The sequence below is a fragment of the Hippopotamus amphibius genome, chromosome 8, assembly GCF_030028045.1.
Source record: "Hippopotamus amphibius kiboko isolate mHipAmp2 chromosome 8, mHipAmp2.hap2, whole genome shotgun sequence".
Taxonomy (NCBI): domain Eukaryota; kingdom Metazoa; phylum Chordata; class Mammalia; order Artiodactyla; family Hippopotamidae; genus Hippopotamus; species Hippopotamus amphibius.
In genome coordinates this window covers 94,778,931-94,792,965 of record NC_080193.1, presented here as the reverse complement: position 1 = coordinate 94,792,965, position 14,035 = coordinate 94,778,931, and the positions used below count along the sequence as shown (strand labels likewise).

Here is a 14,035-nt window from a genome sequence, read left to right as displayed (position 1 = left end):
GCTGAACACAGAATCACAAGTAATGTCAAAATGATAACTTCCAACCCAAAAGAAACAATCACAAGCCAATTACTTATATACAAATCAACCCTAAAGACAATTATGTCCCAAATAAAGATGCCCACAGAAGAAAATCAAAGCAACATTATCCCTATTTACAAATGCAACTAGCCATGTCTTTAACAAGCTATAAAAATACTATTCACATTTTCAAACATACAGTAGTATTTTTTGTTTGTTTATTTCAAAAAGGCAGCTAACTTTGAACACTGGGATTTAAATGAAACATCAATGGCTTACCAGCTAGGTATTTTTGCACCCCTGTCCTCTGAAGATACTTCAGAAGAGAGAGGGCTTGTTTTCTGTTTACAAGTTAAGAACATAAGGAAATGAATATAAATGTATATAACACCTTAAGCCTCTGCCTTTTTGGTAAAGTGTCTCCCTTTATCACCTGCACTGATCTTTGTCAACTACTTTGATGCGTGTATGAGATGAGTGTTTGAGAGAGGAGTTCACGTGACATTTTTTTGTGCTCTGAATTGTCTTGCAGATTGATTTCAGTTTCATTTGATCTTGTTATAATGGTGCTCAAGAAAGATGAACAACTAGTTATGTCGTGTGAAAATGTAGTTTTGACCTGCGGCAATGCAAGTCCCTGGTGCTCAGAATAGAAGATGTAGACACACCAGCCAGCGAGGTGTGCATTCAAAGTTAGCTGCCCTTGCACAGCTGCTCAGTTTAATAATCGACCCATTTAACAGCAGTACCAATTTATGCTACATATTCCAAAGTACCTTACTTTAAAAGAACAGCTTACGTATCTACACTTAGAAAATAACTTTCGTAGTTGATTACTGGAGTAATCCCAAAGGATTCTTGGAGTGCTATGGTGTAGTCCCCTCACTCCCCCCACCCAGCCCCTGAGAGATCCAGAAATATACAGGAAAATGACTCTCACATTAGGGAAAAGGTACACCCCCTCCCCCCACTAACTGAAAAATCTGGAAATGTTACTCAAGAATCAGGTTATGTCAATACTTAGGAGGTATGATTTGCTTTCCTTCAAAACAGCTACAGGCCTGGGGGAAACAGCTATACATCAGGGATAAAAATAGCAGTAAAGGCAAAGTGGTTTGGACAAGTTAGACTATTGCCTACAGGTATGAAACTTTGCTTTCTTGTATTTGTATATTTGTACAAATATAACCACTTCTCATAATATGGTATACCTCAGAGCATTGAAAGAAAAATGTCCTTAAAGAGCAAAAATAGAGAAAAAATGGCAACCTATTATACAACAAGGATTTTCACTTCAGTGAAACTGCACTCATTATATATTTGTCAGATGGATGAATGACCCAGTAAAGAATTACATGTGGTTCTTAGAGCTGAATAGCCTTTACCTTTATGATAATAAGACTCTCCGTTTATGAAAAAAATACAGCAGCTGTAAAATATTTGCAATCAGGAGTGAAGTAAGATAAATAAAGTAAATAAGTTAATTTGCTGGAAAAATAACTTATAATGTAAAGTTTTTATGAAAAGATTACATCTAAAACCTACCAAGGGTATGTGCACATATGTTCAAGATGCATCACAGGGCTAACTCGACTCAAATTCCTACAGAGAAGGACATAGTAAGAGAATTGATCTTTGTGGAAAAGCATAATTTTAAAATCATAAAGTGTACTCTGTGCAGTCGTTTATTTGAGAAATAATTTAAACAATGTCCAAATTGCTAGTATCTTTTATGGAAAAGTCAGACATTTGAGGGCAGAGGCTAAATCAGTATTTCACAAAGCAAAGTGTGGGATCTCAGAGTCCCCCTTATGGCTTAAGACAGGCACGGCATCATGAGCGCCACTTTGAAAGAGGGTGGCAGGAAAGTGAGGAAAACGGAATAGTTGTGCCAATGGGAAAGAAGTAGGAGCAGTGTTTTCCTAGAAGGTCCAGAGAGAAATGAATTTTTCTGTGATTCCTAACAAGGTAATCACTTAATTGCAAAGCTGACTGTCAAGGAGTATTTTCCAGGGGAAACATGTGAATACCTCCATGAAATTGGAGCTTAGAGTCTTTTTAGCTCATGAATAGAGGAGCATTTCTTCTGCCTAAAAGATCACCTGGCTGTGAAGAGGTGAGGCAGGGGACTGCAAAAGTGATACATCCTACATTTTTGAATTTCTACAAAATCAGTGGGACTTGAACCCAGCGTCTAAAAATTTTATTTTATAGAGTTTTTTTTTTTTTTTAAATGAAAAGGACAAAGCAGCCCATGGTGCTAAAAGCCATGTGTCCATATAAACACAAGAGCTCCTGACCCAACACCATGCCCACACAGCTTTATGTTTGCAATTGTGGAAAGAACTACTCTTGCAAAGGCTCTCTGGGATTAGAAAATTGTATTAATTCTACCCAGAAGTATAAAAGCTGGCCCCTTTGTGATATCAGTAATATCAAGGTCTCCACTGATAGTGTTATTTTAAAATAATCCCCAGTCTACATCTGCCATTCTTCAGCAAATGGCAATCAGGGGATAAGTCTGCCTTTAGGTGTCTGCATTGGTACCAGCCTGTCCTTCAAAGACCATATACGCAGAGAGCCTCAGCAGAATTCTCTGCCCATAGCATATACGGTAGATTTAGCTTTCTGGCTTTTCAACAACTAGAAGCTTATCCACTTGGATTTCTCATTTGCCCTATTAAAAATCATCTGGCTATTAACTAGAGTCCAAAATAATGGAAATACAGCAGTTTGAAATGTTTGCTTTAGCATTTATTTCTCAGAATATTGTTAATTAATTCCTTGGGTTGTTTTTGGAGATGGGAGGGCATCATGGAAAAAAAGGAAGGATATGTCACAAATTAAATGCATTTTGTTCGTTTACTAAGGGGCACCACTCATTTTTGTCTCTGCATAAGGTAATAGAACATTTACATTTCCTTCATTTCATTTTGAAAACTTCTTACTTAAAGTCATTTGTAACATATTTGGCTGTTAAACTCTACAAGGTGGTGTTTGCAAAACAAGTTTGAAAAATTTCTCTTTACATGTAATACATATTGCAAATGGTAAAGGAATAAGAGAATGAGAAAAAATTAATTGTAATGCTTTAAAGCAAGTTTTCATAAGTGGAACCCACTTTTTATATGCTTACTTTCAGCTAAACCTAACAAATAACAAGTTTAAATGGCAAACATTTTTTACTACGCAAAATCCATCCTACATTTTCATATCCTGCATTTTATTTTTCTACATTATATTTTGTGGTTAGTTTTCTAGTTTGATTTATTTAATAGTATTAAAATCATTTAACATCTGTTAACCTAACTAAATCTACATCTTAACGGCATTATCATGGTTCTGCCCAGATATATACATGCTTTCATGATCACCTTTTCTATTACCTTATGAACTACATATACTAGTTAAATAATCAATATTTATAGGTGGATGAATAATTCAAGTTTTGAAATAAAGGTTAGATAGCTCTAGAAAAACATGTATTTACATCCTTCCCTGTCAGGCTTAACCAATTTCCTTTTTTTTTTTTTAATTTTGACACTTCAAAAAGCATGTTGATAACCCTTCCAACTATATCTAGGAGCAGAGCCTCACAGTCCTAGTGGTTTGTCCTAGGCATTGGAAATATACATGATCTTCATGCCAAGTCCTGATTTTACAAGGTATTAACACATACATTATACATTTTGAAGAGCACTATTTCTCCTCTCCAGCTACAGATATTCAATCATTCTTTCTTATCTACTAAGAAAACAATCTCAAATTTTCAGTTTATACATTTCAATCTGATTTGAGTTTTGCATTTTTTTTTATTCCATTTCAAGAATACTACCCAAGAAAGAACTCTCATCCTAACCTATGCCATTAATATTTGGAAATCACTTGCTACTCAGTAGTTCAAGCACCTCTTTGTGGTTCAGGATGCTTTGTGGTTCTGGGTCTACCTTGGTTTCGAAGACATCTTTTCTCATCTGCCTAAGAACCACTGCCCTGAACAACCATTTAATTATACAGTTTTTCATACCAGGAAATAAGATTCCCGAAGGTAGGTAGAAGCTACAAGATTCGGAGACTTAAAAAATACAGTGTGCGTAATTTGACTGCTAATTTTCTTCAGATTTACTTAATTGGTTCTGCATATTTGCACTGATATAACTAGCCTACAATAATCTGATATTCTGATGCACTTCACAGGCTTTAATTGGCATTTTAAGATTTTACTCTACTGAGTTAAATAAGCTATTCTTTGGAACAAATGAAACTTTTTTTTTCCGCCAGTCTGAAATATGTTTTCCTAGGGGAACAAAAATAAAACAAAAGAGAAACCTACAACAACTGAAATTAAGCATGTGCTAGAGAAATCATTCAAAAGGAACAACAGAGTTCTTATGAAGCATTTTGGGTCATTTTAGATTATACTTGCATCCATCTCCAGTTATTAGTACCTGATGTATATAAGGGTCTTACGTTCCTAGGATGAAGGAGATGCTACCTTCACTGAATACATTTCCATTACCTTAATAGTAAAATATTATTTTTCTTTCCTTCTTCAATATAAGTGATTCTAATTTTCATGCCCCCATAGAAACCATATGAATATTGTAAATCAGGAGAAAAATTCAAGTTCTAGTATCCAACAAGGATGCTGTCAGTGATGAGTTGGTACAGATTTATCTAGAAAGAGAGGTTTATACCTAAACTTTCATAAACACTGATGTGAGGGCCCCTTTTCCTGGAGACTCCTTTAATTGGGTGAAAGAGTTCTGAGCTGTTAGGCTATGGCCGCTGAATCATTCTGTGTCTTTAGCCCTGGGAAGTTTATGTTTGAACTTCACTGGAAGATCTCTTACAAACCCCTCCCTTGCTCCACATCATCCTTTTAGCTTCCCTCACTTTTTATAACTTATGAAAAAACCAATCTCAATGTCTCCAATGTTCTTGGCCAAAGACCAACATCTATTGTTGATTTAAGTTAGAATCCAGATAGGACTATTAGCCATTGATACAATATCCTTCTAGACCAGTTTGTGTTTGGATGATAACATTGAAACTATCTTATTTGCTAACATCAGTAACTTGGAGGATGTTTCACTCATGTCCCACATGAGTTCACAGGAGATCTTTTAACAAGGAGCTGATTTTACATGACTATTCATAAAATAGTCCATGCAATTGTATTCCTTGAACTACTTAAAAAAAATTAAATGTCATGCCAAATAAATCTGGATTGTAAAATTTTAAAGTTAGGGATAGTATTTCATTTATCTGGGTGTTCCCCACATAACACAGTGCTTTTAGTAGACTATAAATAAATATGAGTTGAAAAAATAAGGGAGCTGAATGGATGGATAGATTTACTTTTACAAACTAGGCAGAAACCTAGATTTCTTCTCATTCTGTTTTCTAAACTCTCTACTTTGCCAAAGGAAATTTTTAGTCTAATTGCTTTCAGTTAGGTGATACATTCGAATTTGATCCCAATACTTTAGCATTAGAAAGAAATATTTTCAAAAAATTCCATATGAATTGGGGCAGATTTTCCTAGAAAAGAGAGATTTCTATCCAATTTTTCTAATAACTGACCTGAGGCCCCCTTTTCCTGAAAACTCATTCCTACCATTTGTTCCCATTGCTCATCTTAACTCAGTAGGTATTCTTTAAAATGACACACAAGAAAGATAGCTCTAGAACTAGGATGCTGTATTTGAAGAAAAGAGTTATATAAAGTATCAAAAGAGTAGTATGTTGGATATTAAAATAATTACATGAGAAGGTTTTTCACATTTATTTACAACTTTTGACCCAAGGACCTAAATATAAGCAGTGAATATTTGCGTATTTCTTTTTATTATACCAATTTATGTGCAAAGAGTTACCTTCCACTTAATATAAATAGAGTGTCACACTAGAAATCCATGGAATTCAAGCCAATCCTTACTTGCATTCCTTCAAATGGAGTATACCAATGGGACAACTTTCCTTTTGTAGGAAATGTGAAATCACATGTTGATCATGTGCTGACGCTCTCACCATAATCCCCCAATACTGTTCCAAAGTCCTAATTTGCTTTGTTTGTAATTTCCACAGTCTTTCTTTATCTTAGCTCTTCTTTAAAAAAAAAAAAGTACTTAAATGAGTTATTTTGCTGGTTGCTTCCATATTGCTTCATTCAAAGTCCAAAATGGAGTTCAGAAAGAGAGCAAATAAAATTATAGCTTAAGTGCAAACTACTTTTCTGAGTATCTGCCAAGTAGACATACCCAATCCAGTGTGTTTCTTCCAGTTCAGTGGGTTCCCCATTGGACCACCCGTGAAAGTGTCAGTAGTTTTCATGAACCACACAGAGCTGTCTCTTAGTTTCCCTTCTACTCTTAACAAGTACTGTCATTCATAGAGGGGAAGAAAATGTTGAAAAATGTAAAGGATTGGGAGGGGGCGCAGAGATATGTATCCAATAGTGTAAAACACAAAAGTAAGACTTGATGTTACATTTGACTAATACCTTGGCCTCCCCTTCTGATTTTAAAGACTGTAATTTTAAAATAGTGGCCATTTCACCATATTAAAATATTTCTTTCTACGATTCTTTCAATTTATAAGCAACACCTAAGAAGGTTTGATGTAAAAACCCTTGCAATTATAAATTAAAGCTGAAAATAAGGGAGAAAGTAATATGAAGAGACAGATCAAAGCAAAAGAAATGGAAAAAACAAAAAAGCTCCCCAAACGTAATTACTAGTTATAACTTTGATGAAGATTCAAAACTTATGAAAGCTGAGTTGGCCATTCTTGCTTGTCAAGATCGAAACTGTCTGAGAAAGAGATTGGATTTTCAATCTTAGTTACTATCATACGTTATAAAAAAAGGTTATCATTTTGCTCTACTGGAAACTTCATTAGGATTTCCAGGGATGCTGAAAATGTACACATCAGTTCCTGCATATAGGAACAGATAGCTTGGGTCTTTCAAGCATTTGCATTGAAATATAGAGAGGAAGGGAGGAAGGAAGGAAGGAAAGAAGGAAGGAAGGAAGGGAGAAAGAAAGAAAAAAAGAAAAAAACGGGAAAAAAAAGTTGAGAACTAGTTTGACAGCAGGCAGTATTGCCTTGTATTTGCTGGTCCTTCTCTAGCTGTTCCAGTCTCTTGACCAACTCATGCAGAGAAATGAAGGGACAGTGTGGTTCCTCCCGTCTTTCTCTTTCAGCCCTTCCTTCTAATGTTCAAGTTAGATAAGCACATAACTATCGCTGCGTCTCTATGTCTTCCACTGGGAAGTGTCAAAACTACTGGCCTTGGAAGTAGAAGGAAGACCACAAGAGAAAGAGAGGCTGTGGGGAAATTGGAGTGGGCATGTCTCTCCACCTGAAAACCACTGCTGAGCTTACACCACAGTATTCCGGTGTCTGTAGGGCGGAGGAGGCAGCACAGTGCCTGGCTTCAGCGAGAACTCAGAGAGGTATTCGGGATTCTCTGCCACAATAGGCCGGATCCGTCCATTTTGTTTATAAAAATATTTTGTGCTGTACTCCTGCAGGTAGTCTGGGTGCTGAAGGGTGCTCCGAGGTGGCAGGCTGTGGTTCCAGTAGTCAGGGTTGTCGAATGCTTTCTTGGCCTTCTCTGGCACAGACAGTATGTTGTTCTTCAGGTATTCGGCATTCCCCAAGGCATTGGCGAAGGTGTTGAGGTACAGTGGCTCATTCACATACTCATCTTCTGCCTTGGGTGGACCATTGGAAGCACTGTGATATTCAGGATTATCCAAAGCTTGAAGCTTATCTCCATTTTTCCTCCGAGAGACAAAAGGGTTCTCCTCCACGGGGTTCAGGTATTCTGATGGAATACAAAAGTATCAGTTAACATCTACTTTCTGGAAAATGTTAATCATACCATGGTTATACAGAATGGTTAGCTTCTTTTTCTGGAACAATAAAGCCATATATTTCAGGAATTTTCACAAAAACTCTTTTGTTGATGTCTACTATCACATGAAAGAGGAGCAAGTAGGCAAAAAATGTTAGTGACAAAACAAGGCACCAACAAGGCCAAGGACAGAGTTCCTGTCCCCTAGATTGTTCTTCTTTCCCTCTACTTGCATTTGTCTCTCCTACGTATGGGGCCAGTTGTTTAAATGTTTCTATTTTCTAAACGTCAGAAATTTATATTGGAAGATAAGACAACCTATCGGGGTTAAATAGCCTTTAAATATGGAGAAATGAGAATTTTTAAAGAATATTGGAAAATCAAAATGTCTACAGGTTAACTCCATGTCAAGATAAATGGATGAAATGAAAGGACAGTGTTTTTAAGTCTACATAATTTGCTGAGAATGTCTGCATAGGTAACAAGGATTTGATTATAGATGTTCCCTCTGAAAGATTTACACACAGCAAAGAAAACATCTAAGGAAAAGACTCAGCTAATCAAATCATATAGACATTTAACATGCCTCTAAATTGACTTGCTTGGCAATACATACGCTTAACAATAAGTATAATTGTAACATTTATTTCCAATGGCTAATCATAACCATAAAATAGCAAACTATTAGTCTGAACTATATGAAATTGCTATTTTGTAGGTTGAAACCAGTCAATATAGCAGCAATGTTGTATGATTCAATGCAATAAATTTATCTAGAATAGGTATTGGTCTAGAACTTTTAAAAATGCTGCTAATTAATGCCGCTCTCCTCAAGTTTAATTCTACCCCTATGTTTACAGTATAGAGTATATATAGACATATATACACATATACAGTAGACCCTCTTTTTTTAATATATGCACAAAAATGACACTTTAGCTATTCCTATTTTGGTGTTGGGGCAGGGAGAGGGCATAATTGTTTGTTGAGATGCTACCGTTCTGAAGCAAACTTTCTATCCCCTATACTGAACCCAACATGTAGAGAGAAAAAGCTCATCAACCTAGAGTTATTTTTCCCTGGATATAGACCTACTGGATATAGTTAACTATTTAGCATCATGTGCAAGTTAAAAGACAGTAATGAATATCCCATCATCATATACACAGATTACAGTTCAGTAACTTACAAGGCACTATCATTTCATTCTCATAACAGTCCTGTGAAAAAGGAAGTGCAAGCTGTGTTTTTCCAGCTTTATAGATAAAAAATTGAGATTAAATGCTGTATGATGGATGTAATTTGTGTTGAACTAGAATTCAAATTCCCTAACTTCTGTTGACTAATCTTCTTGTTCTACTGCACTGTTTTTTACTATTGCCCCTACAAGAGTAGGCTGAAAATAGACTGACTTTAAGTTTCCTTTTCTCAATGCAATCTGCTTATCTGTTGTCCTGATGCAAATCTGTATAGCCATGTAGTTCTGTAGATAGGAATAATTTTATGATTGAGTTGAGAATCTTCCCAGAGAGCATTTCACTTTTGGGGAATCTGCCAAATCTTCTCAAAACCTACATTTGTGTCACTGCTGGGCTACGGTAAACATCCAATTCTTCATTACAGTAATACTTTCATACATATTGAGGTGGATATACTTCAATAGGTTATTGACAATATGTATTTAGGCATCCCTTAATTGCATGTTATAAATGTGCATATAACTGCATATTAAGGGAGACAATGGGCCTTCATACAGTCTTAAAATACAGTTTACTGTGACACTGAAAACTAACAAACAGTCATCAATTTTTAATAACAATCATCCATCTTTGTTTTCTGATGCTGTTAACATAGAAGGAAGGAGGTCAAAATGGAAATGTTATCTGATTTGGGTGTTTACCATTTCTACTCCTAAATTTGTAAAGTTATTGCTGTGCTTTGTGAAAACACAAGCTATGAATATTTTAAAGATGTGATGGTAAACATGTAAGTATATGCAGGGTCATAACTTTAATTTTTGAAATGTATCATACAAGAAGTCATAATTTCTTATAATAAATTGGGTCATTTAAATGACACCATTTTAATGCATCAATCAAATCTTTTGTTGGTGCCATTGAAAGCGTTGGATGTTTTTACCAACAACATCAGTCTTTATGATCTCCACAGTAAGTCCAATGGAGCAAGGGTTTTGCAGTCTTGTGATATGCTACCTCATTCAAATATTCCAATAAAGATATGTTTAGATCAGTGCTTCTCCAGCTGGATTGTGCATAAAAGTCACCTGGGGATCTTGTTAGAATGCAGATTCCTATTCAACTGGGGCCTGAGATTCCGGTTTCTAAAAAAGCCCCTAGATGTTGTGGATGCTTTTGTTTCAGAAAGCCTACTAGGAATAGCAGCCACCTAGGTCTTTCGTGGATCACAAATTTTACATAGGCAAATGGTTTGGCAACTTCCCATACATACTTTGCTTATTTTGATGGAAATGAATGTCTAATGGCAATCATTTCTGAACATTCTGCTTTTACCTTGTTTGGGTTTGTCTCGCATAGGGGTCATGTACCCTTCTTCATCCAGCTCTCCTCGTGGGCTCCGTTCTGGGGCGAACACTGTGGGGTCGGCGCTGTACCTCTGTGTGCTGCTGTCCTCTTGGACACGGGGTGCCACGGACTTGCGTAAGGTGCCGTTACAGCAGGAGTCATCAAAAATCTCGGCAGTAGCCCCCTGAGCAACTGGGGCTTCTGGAATCGTGCTGGTGGTGGCCCTATAGGGCATGGGCACTCCTTGTTCTGCAGCAAACCCCCCATCTCGGTATACAAACTGGTTCTGTCAATAGTAGAAACACATTTGGACCAAAGTTTTTGTTAGGAATCGCTGTCAAAAATATGAATGTTGATAACCAAAAGAATATGGAAGTTTCTCTTTCAGAGCAAAGTCAGAGTTTCTTAATTGAGTGTCTCCCCCTAATAGTTAATGAGTTTGAGTTAGACTAGGAACACCTAAAATTGCAATTTTTCTTATAAAGCAAATCAATGGTCAGAAAACAATTTAAAAATATATTTTTAAACTTTACTAACCACCTAACACATGATCTAATAAAAAGTATTTCATGTTCCTTTCCCACAACTGCCTATTTTTAATGTCAAAATTCAAAGTGAATTTTTAAGACAAATGGCAATGTCATTAACTATAAGCTGTTTCCATTAAGAACAGAAACACAGTGATGCAATTTGAATGGTGGTATGTCCTTATGGCCTTCTAATCTGTGGTTACTGCGACTTTGAGTCTCTAGTATCCAACTAGAGAATCCTTACTGAGATTCTGACTTTTTAGCACAAGACCTATAATCATGTAAGTAAAGATAACCTCCTCACCCAGAAGAATAATATATGAGCCCAGGTAAATTCTTCAGATAAAAATCAAAAGCAACTGTTGATGCATGATATCTCAACTCTGGATTATCTACTGAGATAAAACATATCTGCATAGGCAGCCACATAATCTACAGTAAATTCTGAACTCACTGTTGGCAAAGGCAAAATGAATATGGTGAGACAAGAGAGGAAACATGATAAGCAAAGACCAAAAATCCTAAAAGATGAAGGCTGATTGTGAAATACTTACTCCTGACATGGGGGTGTAGGCAGGAGGAGGGCTGTGTCCAATTTCACTCTAATAGGAAAGAAAAATGGAATGATGGATATAATAAGAGGTAACATGAATGAAAAAAAAAAAAAAAAAAAAGAACAGAACAGAAAAGAAAAAGAAAAGCCACATGAGTTGTATGAACCAAAGGGGAAAACATGCACAACAGTGACGCTGGCTAAACAGTAAAATTTTATGCACTCTAACTACAAGCAAGTTTATTTATATTTTCTGAGGATATTGAATATTTTAACTTAATCCCTATAAAGGAAAATTATATAGAAAAAGTAAAATTTTTAAAATTAAAAATTAAGTTGACAATAAATAACTATTCTTCTGATTAACCCTGGAAGAAAGGGGAAAGCAGTAAATAATTAACTAGAGTTGTAAACAAGGAACCCTTTCCTTTGTTACATGTTAAATGACTGGAATGGCCACATATCACAGCATTAACTTTTCTCTCATAAGAAGAAACTTATCTAAAAGGAGATAGAAGTGGACTTCAATTTGCCTGGAATAATTTTTGCTATCAAGTTACATTTATTTTTCACCATTTCAGCAAAGAGTCAACTTCTTAGCCTCTTCTATTAAAAGGTACATAATATTTTCTCATCAGTCTTTTTTTTTTAAGCGAAGAAACAGCAGAAAATCTTGGAAAATTGTCTTCTTTCCGAGAAACATGCTTTGCATATATTATTTCTATATATTTAGAATCAGTTGAAATTAGATTGAAATTAAAAAAAACAAAACAAAAGACATAGTCTTATGGCTTAAAACTCTAGCCTATGGGTTAAAGTCAATATAAAATATGATAGAATATTAAGGACAATGTTCCTTAGGTTAAGTACAGGGGATGAATGAAATCACCTCTGTTTCCTAGCTAAAAATTATATATATGTATATATACACACACACACACATACATACACATATATAAGATATCAATCACTTATTAAACACATTTCTTGACAAACCACAGTCTATGTATGGGCCAGGCACTTTTCTAGGCACAGGAAATAATGAATCATGCAGATAAAAAAAGTTGATTTTATGAACTCTTCATTCTCTACCTTCTGAATTGAAGTGAATAGAGATGACTAAAATAAACCTCAGAGACAACATCTTGAAACATCTATGAAACAGAGCTAAATCTTATTCCAGATCAATGTATTTATAATTTAAAGATTCATAGAACAATCTAAGAAGAATACTGTCCCATGGAAATTAACTGTTTAATACAAATTAATAACAACTAGGTAATATAATTTTCCTTAACTTAGTCTGCTGGACCAATCTAGGGACAAGCTCTGAACACTCATACTGAGTTTACATTTTAACTCTGCCCAAAACTGAGTCACTTACATGATGGCATAGAAAATATTTATCTCTTTTCTTCTCTAATAAGATAACTAACAACACATTGAAGATTATGACGTGGAAAATTAGATATATCTAATATGCAATGCATAGGAGGTGCATTTGTACAGTAGACCGATTGTTGTGTCGTATGTTAGGAGCCCCAAGCTCCAGACCCAATTACAAGAGAAGTGGTCAATCATGAAATATCTCAGATCCTCATTTTCATCCTTGGCCTCTCTGTCTTATTCTTAATGAAGATAAAGTAAGATATTATATATAAATGAACTTTGTAAGCTCTGCACTATTTTACAAATATAGAGAATATATGAAATTTAAATGTTCACACCGGCTAAGTCAATTGTTTGAAATCAAACAATCAAACTGTCAAGGCTTCACATCAAAGAAGCATTTTTAAATGCTTACTTGTTTCCCACAACACCTTAAATATAGGTATATTTTGCTACCTTTTATAAAGTCATGAAATCAAATTCATTTGTTCATAAAATTTGAGAAAGAAAATTTCCATATAGGCCAGTGACATATAAAATAGAGGGCTGGTGCAAAAATAGGACACCCACCTGCTGGAACACTATCATATTACATCTTGGCCTTACTCTATCATTAAACCTGGATTATTTGGCAAGCATTTAGCAAATATTTATTACATTTCTTCAATGAAAGCACAGGAATTACGATAGATGCTGGAGATACCATGATAGGATAGGTGTGTCCAGTGGCCTTTTATAATTTACACGGTACTATCAAACATTACCAGAGATTATGAGAAGAAAAGCCAAGAATAAGATGAGGCTGGAGTGAATTTATTTCAATTTCATGATTAGATAGTAAAATGCAAGGTATTCCAAAATATTTGTAATCACCAGTGTTCCTCTGACCTCTTATTTTGCAAGAGTTGCTATACTGGGCAATGTTTGATTAGAATCACGGCTGCCTGATGCACATTTAGCATTTTATAAAACTTGAAAGATAAATGATCAAAAGAATAACTCACAAGTCATTCTTCATCAGGAAATACTTTAGTATCTATATTCATTATCTGGGCTAGACTGCCTTCAATCATAAAGGCGTTGTATGAAGAATAACTAGACCTCTTGCAGCTAGTCTGTTCCAAGACACGAAGTG

The 14,035-nt window shown here is 35.4% G+C and overlaps 1 protein-coding gene across 1 annotated transcript in view; it reads right to left on the bottom strand.

Annotated features, from left to right (window-relative positions):
- Positions 1–6,811: 6,811 nt before the first annotated feature.
- Positions 6,812–14,035, bottom strand: part of ERBB4 (erb-b2 receptor tyrosine kinase 4) — a 1,095,516-nt gene continuing 1,088,292 nt past the window's right edge. Inside the window, exons 27-29 of the mRNA XM_057744756.1 lie at positions 11,513–11,560; positions 10,417–10,714; positions 6,812–7,855 (exon numbers count right to left, since the gene is read on the bottom strand). Of these exons, the coding sequence (XP_057600739.1) occupies positions 7,407–7,855; positions 10,417–10,714; positions 11,513–11,560 (795 nt within the window). The 3' untranslated portion in view covers positions 6,812–7,406. The remainder of the gene's footprint in view (positions 7,856–10,416; positions 10,715–11,512; positions 11,561–14,035) is intronic.